Here is an 18009-nt window from a genome sequence, read left to right as displayed (position 1 = left end):
AATTGACCTAATTAGTGTTAATTGGTCTTCCAGCTGTTCGTTATATGATCAATTTCCTTTTTCCAGCCACTTATTGCTACTTGTCCCAAATTTTTTGGGATTTGTTGACACTGTGAAATTTTGAATCAACATATTTTTCCTTCAACATGTTACATTTACTCAGATTAAACTTTTGATCTGTCATCTATGTTATATTACGAATAAAATATTGACATTTGCCATCTCCACATCATTGCATTCAGTTTTTATTCACAATTTGTTTAGTGTCCCAACTTTTTTGGAATCCGGTTTGTATAATGGTAGGGGAGAGGGTGTCAGAGTTCTAACAGTCTGCCTTCACCAACATTTTCACTGAACACATCATCTCTGGGTTGATGTTAGAAATGGCCGCTCTGTCACAGGAATGAATGAATCTTCTTTGTGTCTGAGATGCTTTGTATTTGTCTCACAGGGATGGAGAATGATGACAGCACTGTTCAGTACGCTATTGGGCGCTCTGATACAGTGGCTCCGGGTATTGGCATTGATCTAGAATTTGATGCTGATGTCCAGACCATGTCCCCGGAGGCTTCAGAGTATGAGACCTGCTATGTCACATCTCATAAGGGCCCCTGCCGTGTTGCCACGTACAGTCGGGATGGGCAGCTTATTGCCACTGGTTCTGCTGATGCCTCCATCAAGATTCTGGATACTGAACGCATGCTGGCCAAAAGTGCCATGCCCATTGAGGTGAGACAGGCTGCAGAGTAAAGGTGCGCTCATTGTTGTTAAGCACTTTTATTAAGGACGTGTTTTTCTCGTAGGTCATGATGAACGAAACTGCTCAGCAGAACATGGAGAACCACCCTGTGATCCGGACTCTCTATGACCATGTTGATGAAGTCACCTGCCTCGCCTTCCATCCCTCTGAACAGATTCTGGCCTCGGGTTCCAGAGATTACACCTTGAAACTCTTTGATTATTCAAAACCTTCAGCAAAGAGAGCCTTTAAATACATACAGGTCCGTTTTTCCTGTTTTCTTAGTCACACTAATCAGGTTAACACAATATTTCCATTCAGTGGTACCTGGTACTGTGGAACAAAGTGCACGTTGTCTTAAAGCTGATTTGTTGACAACGGAAAAGAAGAAGAGGAAAGTGTTAGCAACTCCATAAATGACTAAACTGCTGTGTGTTCCTCTCCAAAGCTGGAGTGTTTATCATTGTTGTGATCAAGTATGCACCATCGTGGAACCAGGATCATTAATTTTTAAACATTAGTTTTGTTGTGGCTAAATTTCATCATTCAACATTATCATTAGTAAAAACAGATGTAGGCGCCCTAGATGCAGCTCTCTGCTCCACACAGAGGGCTGCGGTAGCTCGGTGGTCTGTGGTTGCGTCAGGAAGGACATCCGGTGTAAAAATGATCGCCAGTTGTTTTTGCCATGTGCTTCAACCCAATTTTTAACGGTGACCTTTTTTCTGCCTAGATGCAGCCACAGTGTGACATAATGTCCATCCTTGTTGTGAGCATAAGTTGAAAAATGTGAGGTCCTGACTTCCATTTTGGTGTGGCTGCATCTAGATGGAAGAAAGGTTCCTTGAAAATTTGGTGGCTGTTTGTGTTTTTCAAGTTCTCGTGCTCACAACATGTGTAGACGTAGGGAGGGTTCCTCCTCTTTGCTCCACAAGGGGGAACAACAAATCTAGAAGGAGCCCAGATTGATGATTTATCCGTAGTGAAGTAAAGGAATACAAGGAGTCCTGGATTTAACATGAGCAGTTGAGTTGTGTAACCAGAAAGCTGAACTTTAAAATCCTGATGATTTGTATGGTTTGAACATGTAAACATGATTACAGAGTGTTTTCTGTGATCCAGTCCTGTTCACATCTGTTTTCTTACAGGAAGCAGAAATGTTGCGTTCAATCTCCTTCCACCCCTCTGGTGATTTCTTGCTGGTGGGAACACAGCACCCCACCCTACGTCTCTACGACGCCAACACTTTCCAGTGCTTTGTGTCCTGCAACCCACTAGATCAACACACGGACACCATCAGCAGCGTCAGCTACAACCCGTCCGCCAACAGCTATGTCTCCTGCAGCAAGGACGGGAGCATCAAACTGTGGGATGGCGTCTCCAACCGCTGCGTGTCTACGTTTGAGAAGGCACACGATGGAGCAGAGGTCTGCTCCGCCATCTTCTCCAAGAACTCTAAGTACATTTTGTCTAGTGGAAAAGACTCCGTTGTGAAACTGTGGGAGATCTCTACAGGCCGAACACTAGTGAAGTACACAGGTGAGGAGGATGGCGTTTATTTACACCACACAATTATTTCTAATTTATATTTAAAAATCTTTGCAGTGCACTTTACAAACAGTTACAGAAGGCGTATATTTTCATTCTTTCAACCTTTATTTAGAAGGTTAATCCCATTGAGCCTCTGGGACTCGTTTACAAGAGCATCAGAGGAGGCAGGAATAACAAAACATAGAACTAGGCCTGTCGTGATAAACAGTAAATCAATTAATCACATGATCTCTTGTAAATGAGTCCCCGAGGCTCAATGGGATTAACCTGTAAAAATAAAGGCTGAATGAATACATGAAAATTATCAACCTCGTTTTCATTTATCGGCTTTATCGTTTCTTCGTGTCTCTTTCTACTGAAGACACTGGACGACAAAAGGCTCAACTCCGGTGCTCTTCACTGACCCCTCCCTTTCTCTTTTTAAAATCTGTTTTAACGTCCAAAATAACATTTTTGGATCGTTAAAAACAGCTAAGCTACAAGCTAAGCTAACAGGCTGACCTCGGGAAAAACCTCCGTCTTGTCGAAGCTCCAAAATTCACGATTGAAACCCGTGCCTTCATGTTAGAAGTTGTTTTTCTCTGCAAAAAGAAGCTGAGAACTTGTTTACTGTTTGTTTGTTTTTAATTAAAAGCTTTCTGTGAAAAATGCTATGCTAAAGCTCAAAGCACACAGCGCGTCCGCCATTTTGAGAACCAAAGAGAGACAGCCCATGTCACGTCAAGGGGCCTCCCTCCCATTTTTCTTAGAGACACTGCTCGCTCCCTCACTATCCATCCTTCGGTTCAGTCTTATACTGCCATCTGGTGGTCAATAACGGCACTACACACAAAATTAACCAACATTTCTTATAAAATTTGACAGTAAGTACTAATTATTGTCAAATAAATAAAAAAAAATTCATTTATTGCAATATTTTCTGAGATAATAGCCCAGCAAAATGTGTTACCGTGACAGGCCTACGTATAACACCAAACGCCTGACAGTAGGGATGCACAGTATGGCATAAAATTCATATCACGATATGTATTGTGAAGGGTGGTGGTAACGATATATATCACAATATGTTTTTGGTATAAAACTTGCAATAGGGATGAAAAAAAGCATATGGTGTCATTTTGCCATCATTTATTTAAAAAACTACTATACCACAAAATAATCTATTAAGAACATTCCACTACTAGGTCCAGAGAGTTTGTAAATAATAAACAAATCAATAATTAGGCTTCTTTCTTGTAGTAAAGAACAGTGCAAAATATATCCAATGTAGTTTTAGCCATATGCTTTAAATAAAAGAATATGTTTTTAACTCTTAACAGTTGTTTCCAGTCTTCTCACTTAAATGAACAGCAACAGAGCAGCAACTGAAACACTTCACCCTCCAACCCTCTAGTGGGCGCCTCCTTCTGCTTTAAGGAGAGCTGACACAAAATGGCGACCAGTTTCCTCTGTGGCTTTGACCAGAGGGTCTCGCAGTAAAATCACAACACAGCGTTCTTTTCACAGACCAGAGAGCAGGTTTCTCTAAAGCTGACCAACGCTTACTTTAACTTACGACGGGGAAAAAAAAAACTTCGATGGAACACTGTTTTGTGCATGCGTCAGAATACGGCAACACTACGGCAAGCCGGCTGTAGTTAGCTTGTAGCTTCGCTACTTAGCTCTCGAAGAAAAGACGGTAACACCACTTAAGCACAGTTTTCAACAAAAAAAGTAACGATTAAACAGACAGCTCTGATTTTACATCAGACAGCATTACTGTGGTTAGCTGGTAGAAGACAGATCTCTATCGTAGGCTAAATGCCTTGTTTCTACTGTGTATATCGCACATTCCTACCTGACAGGATTGTTCAGTAACAGGCTGCAACAGAGCATGTATTTGTACCGAGATGTTTGGGATGGGTGCAGGAAACCAGGCGATGAATACATTAGTGAAAAGTTTGTGATGGAAGCTGAGACTGAGCCCAAATACAGAGATCTTAAACAAGATCTTTGTTTAAAACTTGATCGTTGGCAAGTGGAGCCAACACAGTCTGTCTGTTGGTAAAATAGCTCGTGAACAACTTGGACAGACATCAGTGAACCTGTCGTCACATCTAAAACTGCTTCTGTTAGTTTATGAAAGTTAAATAACTTCGTTATTTTCCCCTCTCAGTTTTATGAACCATGCAAATGCAGCACTGGTTACCAAGCCAGTAGCTCAAGTCTTTTCCAGGCAGACCCCTGTTTGTTACAACTTGGCTCATTGGGCTGCAACATACAATGAAGACTGAACAAACTGTTTAGCTTAAGAAGTTTTTTAGTAAAAAAGTTAATAAACTTGCAACCCAGCCCGGCAAACAGCCATCAGTCTCGAGCCACACCACAGACATCAGCCCACAGGTGCAGCCAGTGACATCAATCCAGCAGAGATGAATTGTTGCAGTACCAGACCCATGAAGTTAAGTGAAGCTACCACTTCACTTAACTTCATTAGACATAAAAACAACCACTAACACACAGAGCTGAGCAACTGCAAAGATCTTCAATAGAAAAGTGATGGAGCGACCCAAATTAACAAAAGGAAGACCACGCAGAATAACCCACATAGGGCTGCAGGATCTTGTCATCTACATTAAACAGTTATTAAAACTTCCCCTTCCAGAAATAAAGCTGATAAAACTGGACTATTGAGCCCACCATAAAAGCTGAAAATAGACTGTTGCTGTTAAAGCCAGAGAAATGCTTCCATTTTTACTACTTTTTGTCACCGTGTAGTTGAAAGGACAAACCAAATGTTTGTGTAATGCATCAAGTGTGTTCATGGTACAGAACCGAGCACTGTCATTGCACAACAACCCAAAAGTAGTAACTAATAATCAGAACCACAAGGGAACTGTTGTAGGCTCAACACATCCATCCATCCATTATCTTTTACCCACTTATTCCATTTTGGGTCACGGGGGTCGCTGGTGCCCATGTCCAGCAATCACTGTGCAAGGGGCGGGGTACCCCCTGGACGGGTCTCCAGTCCATCACAGGGACACATAGAGACAAACGAGACAAACAACCATTCACTCTCTCACTCACACCTAGGGACAATTTAGAGTTACCAATCAGCCTAACATGCATGTTTTTGGTCTGTGGGAGGAAACCAGAGGACCCGGAGGAAACCCACGCATGCACGGAGAGAACATGCAAGCTGCACCCAGAAAGGCCCCTGGACCGGGGTTTGAACCAGGGACCTGCTCACTGAGAGGCACCAGTTGCGCCACCGTGCTGCCCTAGGCTCAACACAAAAAGGTTAAAACGAAGTGATCCAAGTCGAGTTACTAATGAACAAAAGATGCCAGCAAACACAGAGCCAATCCACACATCCCAACTAGCATGAACCAGTACCACACAAAGTTGCTACTGTTATCATGCCAACAACATCCAAGGTGTTGCATCATAAGGACAGTAGGCAGGCCGCTGATTCTGTTTACAGGGTTGGGCGCCCTCCTTGAATAACGGTATGGTAAACACCGATTGATATATATATAACTGACATAAGTGTGTTAGTATGGTGATGATCATTGGGATGACTGAAGATTAATCTGTGGGGGCCAAGGTCATCATTGGCCACCCCTTGACTCCACCATTGCACCTGGTAGTGGATAAAATTACTCCCTCCACTGGCCAGGATCCTTCACTCTTCACTGCTTCGGACAACCACAAAAAGCATTCTTCTGTACATCTACACAGTGTAACTCCTACTCACTGAAATATCTTACTTCAAAAACATTCAGGTTTACTCGCATTCCCTGTTCAATTCCAGCCCAGAAAAACACTCATCTATAAATATTGTGATGCATGCTCAATAATCCAGGCGGTAAAATCTAAAAAAGTTAAGTCAGGTCCTCTGGACTGGTTCAAAAAGAAAAAAAAAAAATTGTTTGAGAGAAGAGTACAGGAGGCCGTCTTTGTGAAAACCACCCATCTAGGTGTGGGCGATATGGCTCAAATATTCAATATTCATAAAATTCAAGCTTAACATCTGTTGAGCATAAATGTAACATACAAGATAATATATGTTTCTTTAAATGAGCTATAACTTCCAGAACTTGTAACAAGGTGATCTGACCCTGAAGCTTGTGGTGTTTCAGCTTCTTCTGTTCCTGCAGGAATGATTCATTTCTCTGATGCTCTGTCTTTGATCACCTGACTCTGTTCTTGCTCCATGGACTGTGGAACTCAAGAGTCACAGCTGAGCTGCGCATGTTCGTACCGGCGGGGGAGACCCAGCCGAGCTTCGCCTGCACCGGCAGTTTAAGGCTGGGTGGAGAGACAGCTGAGCTGCGCATTGTTTATTTTTAGCTTTTTAGCTAGCATTGCGTGCAGCTAATGAGCGTTACGCCAGTACCAACCGGTGGGAGGGGGTGCGCAGTTCGATTCCGTAGTTCAGCGCGCTCGGTTCTGTTAACAGGGCGGGGCGCCCCGCTTGTATAATGGTAGGGGAAACACTAAAGTATTACGTCATGAAATTAGCCTAGCCTGATTATAATTTATTTTACCGGGCAAGCTTTTTTTTTTTTTTTTTTTTTTACCAGTATTATCGTGAACAATATGATATGGCCCAACCCTACGTCCATCATTAAACAAGGTTGGAGGCCTTCATGTTCAACTGTCCCCCTCTTACAATGCTGTGATTGCTAGTATCACTCAGCCCTCTGTGAACAGTAAACAGCCATCAGTGTGCTAATGATCCATTGTTAGGCTGATGGTCCTTCTTGAGCATGTGATCAGCTGGTTTTGGTTGTCAGCAGCAAAACTGGTTGATCCACTCTGAGAAGGTGCTATTTAAGAGACTGAGCTGAATACAGCACCTCAGACTGAGGAAGTCTCTCAGATGAAAGACAATTTTTTTTTTTTTCGTTTTTTGAACCCGTCCAGAGGACCTGATTTAACTTTTTTTAGACTCATCTGTAAAACTACCATACCACTTTATTTATAAAGCACTTATAAACAGCAACAAGGCCAACCAAAGTGCTGTACAGCAGAAACAACAAACAAAGGGCACAGGATAAAATACATGGATCCACAGAGGTAAAGATAAAGATTGGGGAGTGGTGGAGCAGAGGTTAAAGAGGGTGGGCCTGTGTTTGGAGGATCGCCGGTCAACTCCCGGGACTGACAACATCAAAATGTGGGTGGAGAAGGTGAAATACCCTCACCTGCCTTCATCCTCATTTGCCCCACTCTAGACCCTTGAGCAAGGCCAGTGGTTCCTGATTGTGCCATTAGGAGGAAACAACATGACTTCTGTCTTCTCATCTGGAAACTACATTCACTATTCAAATCTCTCAGCTGCTGCGGACATTGATGTACCACCGGTGCACCTGAACAAACCTGCACTGACAGATTGTAGCAAATACTCTTCAAAAAGCTGCATGCGTGTTAAAAACTGCAAACAAGCCAGATTGATAAAAGCTAGAGAGTATTTAAAAACAGCAGAGATTGCATTCTGAGTTTACTCTACAAAGCCACTGAAGTTCAGGCTCTGCTACACATTTAAAGCGGTCCCACATACGCTCCCAGTATTCATTTACGGTCAGGTAGAAGCTGGAAGGTCAGCCAGGTGAGGTAAGTTGAGGGTCAGGCAATCATGTTTTGATTTGGAACAAGGTGAAAGCTGACAGGTCAGTCCTCTGCGTGTCCTCTTGATGGTGTACTTGTGTTTCAGGTGCGGGACTCAGTGGCCGTCAGATGCATCGGACTCAGGGCGTGTTCAACCACACAGAGGACTACGTGCTGTTGCCCGATGAGCGCACCATCAGCCTCTGCTGCTGGGACTCGAGAACGGCTGAGAGGAAGAACCTGCTGTCCTTGGGTCACAACAACATAGTCCGCGCCATCGTCCATTCTCCTACTAACCCTGGCTTCATGACCTGCAGTGATGACTTCAGGGCCCGCTTCTGGTACCGTCGCACCACCACAGACTGAGCCCAGCCTCCGCCGAAGCTCTGTCATCATTCTCCCTTTAATCAACAATGTCTTTCACTTCAAATATGTGCCACGTTGCCCGTGAAACCGTTCTGAAGAACAGCGGATGTGCATTGCAAAAGCAAAACCTCGAGTTAAAATACCATCAGTCGTCGCTGTTTCTTTTCACATGCAGCGAATAAAACCACCGGACTTGAGTTTAGTTGAAGTGAAACTGACGACTCGTACTGCTTCATTCATTTATTTCATGTGTTCCACTGACCTCGCCCTGTCAGAATTATTTTAGATTTTGTCTTTGATCCTTTTTGTAATTTGAATTTTTAATAAAGAGTTAGAAGAAAGACTGTGTTGCTGTGAATTTGATTGTGAAAAGTCCTCATTTATTTAGAGGTCCTAACCGTGTGGCGACCTGCAGGGAGCACAGATGAGCACTGACCTCCCACAACAGCTCTGTCATGTAGAGAACTCATCAAACACCTAGCCTTCAACAGCATTCAGAGGATGAAAGAACAGAAAACTAAAAGCTGTTTTTTATCAGCTGCTGCCAAAGGCAAAACGGCAATAATCGTTAAACTACTGCAATTTAGTGGTGGTAAAAACCCGAACTTGGCTATAACTAAATTAATCTTAGAGATGTTGAGCTCAGATGTGATGTGAAACCGTTGGTTCTCACAATAATCAAGAAACTGCACATAATGTCACTTTCAAGGCCCAACCAAACGGCTGTCTCGGATGGTTCTGGAATTTACTGGCAGCATGTTGGAGTAGCTCTGTTACTTTCATTCTGACTTACTGCGTTTGAGAACTTTTCTAAATGTAAATAGCTTTTTTGGATGACTCTTTCCTCTGGTATCAAACGCTGTGCAGCTGGAAGGATTTTTACTGGAAGTTTTTTTTTTTTACAAACCAGATTCCAAAAAAGTTGGGACACTAAACAAATTGTGAATAAAAACTGAATGCAATGATGTGGAGGTGCCAACATCTAATATTTTATTCAGAATAGAACACAAATCACAGATCAAAAGTTTAAACTGACAGAATGATTCATTTTAAGGGAAAAATCTGTTGTTTCCAAATTTCATGGCGTCAACAAATCCCAAAAAGTTGTGACAAGTCCATTTTTACCACTGTGTGGCATCCCCCCTTCTTCTTCCAACACTCAACAGATGTCTGGGGACAGAGGAGACCAGTTTCTCCAGTTTAGAAATAGGAATGCTCTCCCATTCATGTCTAATACAGGCCTCTAACTGTTAAATCGTCTTGGGCCTTCTTTGTGGCACCTTCCTCTTTATGATGCGCCAAATGTTCTCTATAGGTGAAAGATCTGGACTGCAGGCTGGCCATTTCAGTACCCGGATCCTTCTCCTACGTAGCCAGGATGTTGTGATTGCTGCAGAATGTGGTCTGGCATTATCGTGTTGAAAAATGCAGGGTCTTCCCTGAAAGAGATGACGTCTAGATGGGAGCATATGTTGTTCTAGAACCTGAACATAGTTCTCTGCATTAATGGTGCCTTTCCAGACATGCAAGCTGCCCATACCACAAGCGCTCATGCAACCCCATACCATCAGTGATGCAGGCTTCTGAACGGAGCGTTGATAACAACTTGGGCTATCCTTGTCCTCTCTGGTCCGGATGACATGGCGTCCCAGTGTTCCATAAAGAACTTCAAATCGTGACTCATCTGACCACAGAACAGTCTTCCATTTTGCCACACTCCATTTTAAATGACCCCTGGCCCAGTGCAAACGTCTGAGCTTGTGGAGCTTGTTTAGAAATGGCTTCCTCTTTGCACTGTAGAGTTTCAGCTGGCAACGGCAGATGGCACGGTGGATTGTGTTCACTGACAATGCTTTCTGGAAGTATTCCTGAGCCCATTCTGTTATTTCCTTGACAGTGGCATTCCTGTTTGAGGTGCAGTGACGTTTAAGGGCCCGGAGATCACGAGCATCCAGTAGAGTTTTACGGCCTTGACCCTTACGCACAGCGATTGTTCCAGATTCTCTGAATCTTTTGATGATGTTATGCACGGTTGATGATGATAACTTAAAAGTCTTTGCTATTTTACTCTGGGTAACACCATTCTGGTATTGCTGCACTATCTTTCTGCGCAACATTGGTGGAACTGGTGATCCTCTTACCATCTTGGATTCTGAGAGACACTGACACTCTGAGAAGCTCTTTTTATACCCAATCATGTTGTCAATTGACCTAATTAGTGTTAATTGGTCTTCCAGCTGTTCATTATATGCTCAATTTCCTTTTTCCAGCCACTTATTGCTACTTGTCCCAACTTTTTGGGGATTTGTTGACACTGTGAAATTTTGAATCAACATATTTTTCCTTTAAAATGTTACATTTACTCAGATTAAACTTTTGATCTGTCATCTATGTTATATTACGAATAAAATATTGACATTTGCCATCTCCACATCATTGCATTCAGTTTTTATTCACAATTTGTTTAGTGTTCCAACTTTTTTGTAATCCGGCTTGTACTGGACATTTTTATGATGCGTAACCATGGCAACAAGGTGTTTTTTAACAACCAGGAGCAGCTGATTAACATCTCAAAAGCTCAAAAAGGAGGCGCCGTTAATGAATTCCCATTAACCTGGCAGCACTGAGATCCTGGAGCTGGTGGGAAACTCAGCTTGTAAATGGTAATGGTAAATGGATTGTACTTGTATTGCACCTTTCTATCTTATTGAGGTACTCAAAGCGCTTTACACTACAATCTGTGCCTCATTTACCCATTCATACAGCACTTTACTAGATTTCTACAAAACTAATTGAACAAATCATTCTAAAGTGACTAATCAGAGCTTTATCACATTCATACACCGATGGGACACATCGGAGGCAACGAGGGGTTCAGTGTCTTGCCCAGGGACACTTGGGCATGTGACTGCTGTTGGATTCGAACCCCCAACTCTTGCATTGGAGGATAACTGCTCTAACCACCCAGCCACCCTCAGCTTGTGACAACAGGAGGACCAGGGTCAGACTGGCACCTTCAGCTGTCTGTCCGTGGTGGCGAGGAGCTCAGCAGACTGTTTGGGAGGAGTGACCATCGCTCAGGGAGGAATTCTGCCCGGCATTCAGGCGGTCCTGCTGCCCAGGAGGACCGAGAGGACCACTGGATCTGACAGCAAGCTGGATCCAGGTGGACTGATCGGTATCTGTGGCCAGGTTCTTCCGATTTGCTGCAGGAGATCCTTCCTGCCTACAACTGTCAGCATCTATAACAACTCTTGAATGAAACCAGGATGAGCTACGACAACACTTAATTTCCCTTTGGGATTAATAAAGTGTTTTTGAATTGAATTGATCAGCACACACGGTGGGCGATGTGCATCTCTTTAAGGAGTGCTAGCGTTCACGTCTATACTGAAAAATCAGTCTGCTCCTTATTTCCTAACACCTACCTCAATTCTTTTGAGACACTTAACAAGAAGGAAATTAAAATGTCTCTTCTACCACCCCCACCTGTTCAGTAAACTTTAAAAATAACCACAATGCAGTCACACCACACTCGGTCTATCAGACAAAGTTAAAGGAGCAGTGGACTGGTGACGCGCCTGCTTTACTTCAAATAAGGACTTAATAGCTGAAAGGGGAAGTAGTGGTTGTGTAGCTGCAGAAGTGTGTGTTGGGTTGGTGGTGGCTGGTAGCCTATGACTGTTGAAGACGGCAGCTGCGTTTCTGACGGGGGCCTCGGTTTCTCCGCCCCATGAGCAAAACTGCCTGGTTTTCTGTGACAGCTCCAGATTGGAGTCTAGTTTCTGATGGTTCACTGAACAGGGACCCCCTCCCTCTGTGAAGCCACGACTACCCAACAGCCATGGTAAGATCTGCTGCTCCTCTTCAAATGCATTAATATTAGTTTATGTTTTTATCCATGCCTGTGTGGGGGGGTGAGGTGGTCTTGTCTGTTAGCAAATTATCTGTCAGCAGGGAGCTGTTGTCTCCAGCTGTCTCTGTGAGGGACAGGGGACACCCTGGACAGGCTGCAAATCCATCACAGTGACACATCGAGACAGTTCTGTGAATTTACAGATAAATACGTTTTGGAGTAAATCTAATTTAAAACAGCTACCAGAGCTAAACCATCTCTGCAAAAGCAAAAAAAAAAAAAAAAAAAAAAGACTAATGCAGTCAAAAGTACAGATGCTGAGCTAAAGTTTTGTGTGGTAGTAGCCGATCTTTGTCTCGAACTCTGGCATCAAATGCGTCATTCCTTCGAAGACCAAGTGATGTTAGTGTTAGAATCTTGTTGCTCATTTTCTGGGATGTGCTTCACTCACTGCCATACGCAGTCTATGAAACGTATTCACCCCTGGAGGTTTTTAAATGGACTGTATGCTTTCTATCTTATCAACATACTCAAAGCTCTTTACACAACATGTGCCCTCATTTACCCATTCATACAGCACTCTACTAGATCTGTACAAAGAATAATCAGCTTTAGATCACATTCATACACCGACTGGACACACATCAGAGGCAATGGGGGGTTCAGTGTCTTGTCCAGGGACATTTCAACATGTGACTGCTGGTGGAATCAAACCCCAACTCTCCCATTGGAGGACGGCTGCTCTAACCACTCAGCCACAGCCGCCCCAAGGCTGTGGCTGTTATGTCAGTTAACCATGATTGATTTATCTTAGCTTGTTTTGACAAACACATTACGACGAAGCCCTTCAGTGTCAGCGATTGTTGGTTTGATAGATGTAGTTCTTTTGCAGGCAGCCTCAGTGTTCTCCAGGATGTCCATGTATTTTGCAGCATTCCCTTCACCCTCTATATTTACAAGTCCTCCATTATAGTACTGGCTGCCAATAATCCTCATACCATGATGCTGCCACCACCATTCTTCACAGTTGAAAGAGGGTGTTTACAAAGTTTTAATATTATTGTAAAAGCAAAGTTTAATCTTCCTCAAAATAATAATGTAGAAGGAAGAGAGTCATTCTGAAAATTCCCCCGTCAAGCAGCTGAGCTCATCATTGTCATCATCATGATCTGGTATTTCAAAATGGACCAGTTAGATTATGACTAACTCAGCTCATAGTGTTTGTGCACTTTAAGATGTACTCATCAGAGAGCAGGGGCAGCAGACACTCAAGAGTCAGGACAAGGGAAGAAGCTTCTTGGTCAATCTGAACCCAACAGATTTTATTTCAGTTGATCCATTTTTCATTTATTTCTTGTTTCTAGGGTTAGAATTCAGAACATTCTCAGCAAAATACCAGCTGGACAAGCAGTACACCGATGTCCCAGTCACTGACGGATTTGAATAGTGAAAGTGTGTAGTTTTCCTGATTAGTGTTTTTCTGGACTGGAATTGAACAGAGAGTACAAGTAAATGTAGTTATCTGTTTACAACAGCACTGTTTCGGTGCAGGATACACTATTTGCTCTCCTGGCTTCTGCTTCTTGAATGTACCTCCTCAGACAAGTAGCCGGAGGGTTGAGGCATCTCAAAGCGTAGTCTAGTCTCTGGTCAAGTTGCAGTTTTTTATGGTGACTTTTTCTTGATTGCACCTTGCTGCAGGTTGTCTTGATCTTAGCTTCCAGATTCACCCTTTATGGGGGACAATTCTCTTTTTTAATTGTAGCCTTATTCTTATTCCTAAGCATTTCAAGGGCCGCTGTTGTGTGTTGTATTTGTGGTGGTGCCAGTGGGCATACTTAGCAATACTATATTTACTTAGAGCAGAATTTCAGAGGGTTCTTGCTACCTAGACTTTTCAAGGGGTGTAGGTCATTGCTTGATCCCAGTCTCCATTCTTGTGTCAGTCATATTTGGTTCCTCTGGGCTTTTTAATGGGATTCGGTACCCATACCGTACATATCTCCCCTGACTTGTAATGGCACCCCCTTTCTATACTTTGTTGTACCTTGTCCATCTCTAGGTGTGATAGAAGTTTTCTCTGTCAACTGTTGGAACTCTGGAGTCAATCTGGATGTTAGTATCAAAAGTTCTATAAGTCCCACATCCCCTCTCTCTAGGCTTGCTTGTATGATAGCATCCCATAATTCATCTAAGTATGTTTGTATGCGTTTCTTAACAAACTATCTAATGAACTAGAGGACAGACTTTTATGGAACTGCAGGAGAATCATTAGATGTGGTCTACAACTGATTACCTTCTGGAGTCCACTCAGTTCAAAGATGGACACACAGTTAAGCAGTCTTGACAACCTCACAATGGTCATAATTCAGAAGAACAAAATATCTGCAAACGGGGAAAAAGCTGCCAGTGATAAATGATAACTGGTAGATCCGGTCACAACTGCCTGACAGTGTGTCTACTGCTGAATCTGTAGCAACAGTGAGCACAAGTTAACAGTGACAGAAATGCAGAGGATGCGTGTGAGGAAGTGTGATTATAAATAAAAGCAGAGTGCACGCAGGGAGACAAGTTCTTGTCAGGATCCATCACGCTCGCAGCTTGTGTTCAGTCTGCTGATTTGTTGCAAGCCTGACCCAAACAGGAAAATAAAGCTTTTTTTGTTTTACATTTCTTCCTGGATTCCTTCCATAAATTTGACCTAAAATGCACTTTAAAAGAAACTTTTGTTAATAGTTGGTCTACAACATACAAAATGACCCTTTACTGTATTAATAAGCAGTACGCCCATGTCCCCCATCTCTGAGGGATTTAAATAGTGAATGTAATTTTTGAGATGTGTGTTTTTCTGTACTGGAGTTGAACAGGGAATGCAAGTAAACAATGTTTTTGGTGCAAAATACTCAGTCGGGTAAGAGTAATACTGTGTAGAAAAACAGAGGAAGTATTTTTTCTTGTTCGAGGCAGTGCAGAGTGATGATCATGGAGAGTGGAGGGAGACTCTTTATCCACCACCAGATGCAGTGGAGGAGCCATGCAGTAACTATACTTTGAAAAACTAGAAAGCATAGTTGCCTCAAATGATAGTGGTGGTTGGTTTACATAAATAAAGATGGTTGTGGCCATCTTGGATTTTCATGCTGAAGTGCAAATTTTGACAGTGAACTTTCTTATGTCTAGATACAGCCACAGTCCAAAAATTAAGTGGCCACGTTGCTTATTTTTCTAGTTATTTAGTCCACAAGATGGACAGACATGTAGAGCGGCCGCCAATTTTAACCTGGCAACCCAATTTTTGAAAGGAAACTTTCTTAAGCCTTGATGCAGCCCCACACCAAGATGGAAGTCGCTCACTTACTTTTCAAGTTATACTCACAAAATGCACGGACCGAAGGACGGGCTGATGGATGGATAGACGTATGGTATTTTCAGTTTCCCCACTTTGCTTCATGGCAGGGAACAACAAAAGCACATACATTTCTTACGTGGTGCCCTCCACCAACAATGTGAGTGGCAGGGCAACAATGTTTTTGCCCGTGTCCGTCTGTGAGCCTGTATGCATTACGCTGCCTGTTAGCAAAGTATTTAATGAACCATTTGGCAGCTCAGTTGGTAGAGCTGTTGCTTTTCAGTGAGAAGGTCGCTGGTTCAAATCCCGGCCTGGGACCTTTTTGGGTGAAGTTTGTATGTTCTCTCCGTGCATGCGTGGGTTTTCTCCAGGTGCTCCAGTTTCCTCCCACAGACTAAAAACATGCATGTTAGGCTGATTGGTAACTCTAAATTGTCCCTAGGTGTGAGTGAGAGAGTGAATGGTTGTTTGTCTCTATGTGTCCCTGTGATGGACTGTCCATGTGTCCCTGTGATGGACTGGAGGCCTGTCCATGTGTCCCTGTGATGGACTGGAGACCTGTCCAAGTGTCCCTGTGATGGAGTGGAGACCTGTCCAGCGTGTCCCTGTGATGGACTGGAGACTTGTCCATGTGTCCCTGTGATGGACTGGAGACCTGTCCAAGTGTCCCTGTGATGGACTAAAGACCTGTCCAAGTGTCCCCCGACTCTCGGACAGTTATAGCTGGACACCAGTGACCCACCAAAAGAAGGAAGAAGCGAGTAAAGATAATGGATGAATGAACTTTAATGAAACTTTAGAACAAAGTAATTGTGTATACATCTAGTGTACGAGTGATTAACCTTTGGAGTAAATCCTGTTCAAGATGGAACTTTAGGAAAACAAAACAAAAAACACTTTACCTCAGTTTTACAGATATTGAGCCTAAATTTAATGTTGGTGTAGCTGAGTCATTCAAAGAGCATATTCTGAGTGTGGTATCTTATAATATCGCTTGAGATGAAATCACTTAGTTCACTTCAAAGATCCTGTTTGAAGCTGTGTTTGTCTGAGATGAAGCTACGAATGTGAAGAGGGCCGTGTGGGACCACTTTAAACATGGCTGGCAGAGGCAGCTGTGCTGCTGCGGAACAGCTGTCTGATCTGCAGAACAGCTGTCTGATCTGCACAGGCAGACGTGTGCAGGAATCCAAAAGTCACAGCTGAGTCTAACTTTGTTACTGGACTGGGGGGGGGGGGGGGGGGTTACAGTGATGACTTGATCAGGTGGGAGTGAAAACAAAGTTTTATAATAGTCTGCTTGTGACTAAATCAATCCCATAATGCACAGGTAACACCAGACACTGTGATGATGATGATGATTGTGATCCTGAAACAATCACTCCTCATTTTTCTACAAAAGAAGCCGAAGGTCTGAGGCCTGCTGGCTGTCGTCTGACCTGGTGACGTCTGCAGCACGGCCCGGAGGATTAGGAGGGAGCGTGTGTGTCGCAGGGGACCAAGGTCTGCTGGGCCCAGCAGGTGTGGAGTGTGTTGGTGTCTGATGGTGAATGGGCTCTTTGTTGCAGAGAGCTGTGTGTGTGTGTTGGTGTGTGTGTGTGTGTGTGGGGGGGGTTCACATATGAAAGTTTTACTTCAGTAGCAGAGGTGCTCAACTGTAGTCATAGTTAAATTTCTCCAGTAGTTTGTCCTCCGTGATTGCAGCAGCAGAACCTTTCAGAGCCAGGGGTACCTGAAGGTCCAACACTGAGATGAAGTCAGGTCCACCTTGAAGCATGGTTCGACTTACGAGGGGGAAAAAGAGGGTTTGACCCCCCCCCCCCCCAGCAAATAATAATAATGTTATGCGCCGTCATCATTGTATGTTCCCATACAATGGTTGAAATTGGCTCTCTGCATTTAGCCCATCCACCACCAGGTGGAGCAGTGGGCAGTTATTGAAGGTGCCCAGGGAGCAACTGGGGCTAGGGTGTGCTGCTCAGAGACGAGAACTGCAATGACTGGGGATCAAACCTGGGACTTTCGGGTCCCGAGTCAGCTGCCCTGCCTCTACCACATCTTGGCCCAACAAGAAATAAAATAATTGGGTATAGTAGTCTAAATTCTAAATTTCCTATTATTTTACAATTAAAAATTCATTTTTCATATTTTAAACAGAAGTTTGGATATTATAGTTTCAGACTCCACTAAAGTGGTGCATACAGCTGCAAGTCAAGCAGATAAACAAATAAAATATTTGAATTAACGACACAATAATTTTTATTGAAGTAGATGAAGGTAATGGACGGCTGGATGCATCAGACTCGGTCAGACGGTGAACAGTGTCTCTTACAACTAACTGAGCGTTTAGCTAACATCAACAGACGTGAAGACAAAGTGTCTCCTCCTCCTGTGGACAAAACTGAAGACAAAATGTCCATTTTTTGGAGCTGCCGTGTTTTATTTAGGAGCCAGAGTCTGCACTTTAGACCTGAGTGGCTTTACTGTCTGTACCATAGTGCTCATAGTTGTAGTTTGTCAGATTATTGTAATTTTACATTGTTGTAGTTTGTC

General features: G+C 43.3%; 1 protein-coding gene across 2 annotated transcripts in view; it reads left to right on the top strand.

Annotated features, from left to right (window-relative positions):
* The window catches only part of cstf1 (cleavage stimulation factor, 3' pre-RNA, subunit 1), a 10687-nt gene extending 2173 nt beyond the window's left edge, over window positions 1-8514 (top strand). For both annotated transcript variants that reach the window (XM_037678551.1, XM_037678552.1), the window contains exons 3-6: window positions 452-729; window positions 804-1001; window positions 1888-2278; window positions 7992-8514. In XM_037678551.1, coding sequence (XP_037534479.1) covers window positions 452-729; window positions 804-1001; window positions 1888-2278; window positions 7992-8251 — 1127 coding nt within the window. In that variant the 3' untranslated portion in view covers window positions 8252-8514. The remainder of the gene's footprint in view (window positions 1-451; window positions 730-803; window positions 1002-1887; window positions 2279-7991) is intronic.
* Window positions 8515-18009: the final 9495 nt, after the last annotated feature.

The sequence above is a fragment of the Nematolebias whitei genome, chromosome 7 (genome assembly GCF_014905685.2).
Source record: "Nematolebias whitei isolate Nwh7 chromosome 7, NemWhi1, whole genome shotgun sequence".
Classification (NCBI taxonomy): Eukaryota; Metazoa; Chordata; class Actinopteri; order Cyprinodontiformes; family Rivulidae; genus Nematolebias; species Nematolebias whitei.
The sequence above is the reverse complement of the archived record's forward strand: the minus strand, read 5'-3'. Positions and strand labels throughout refer to the sequence as shown.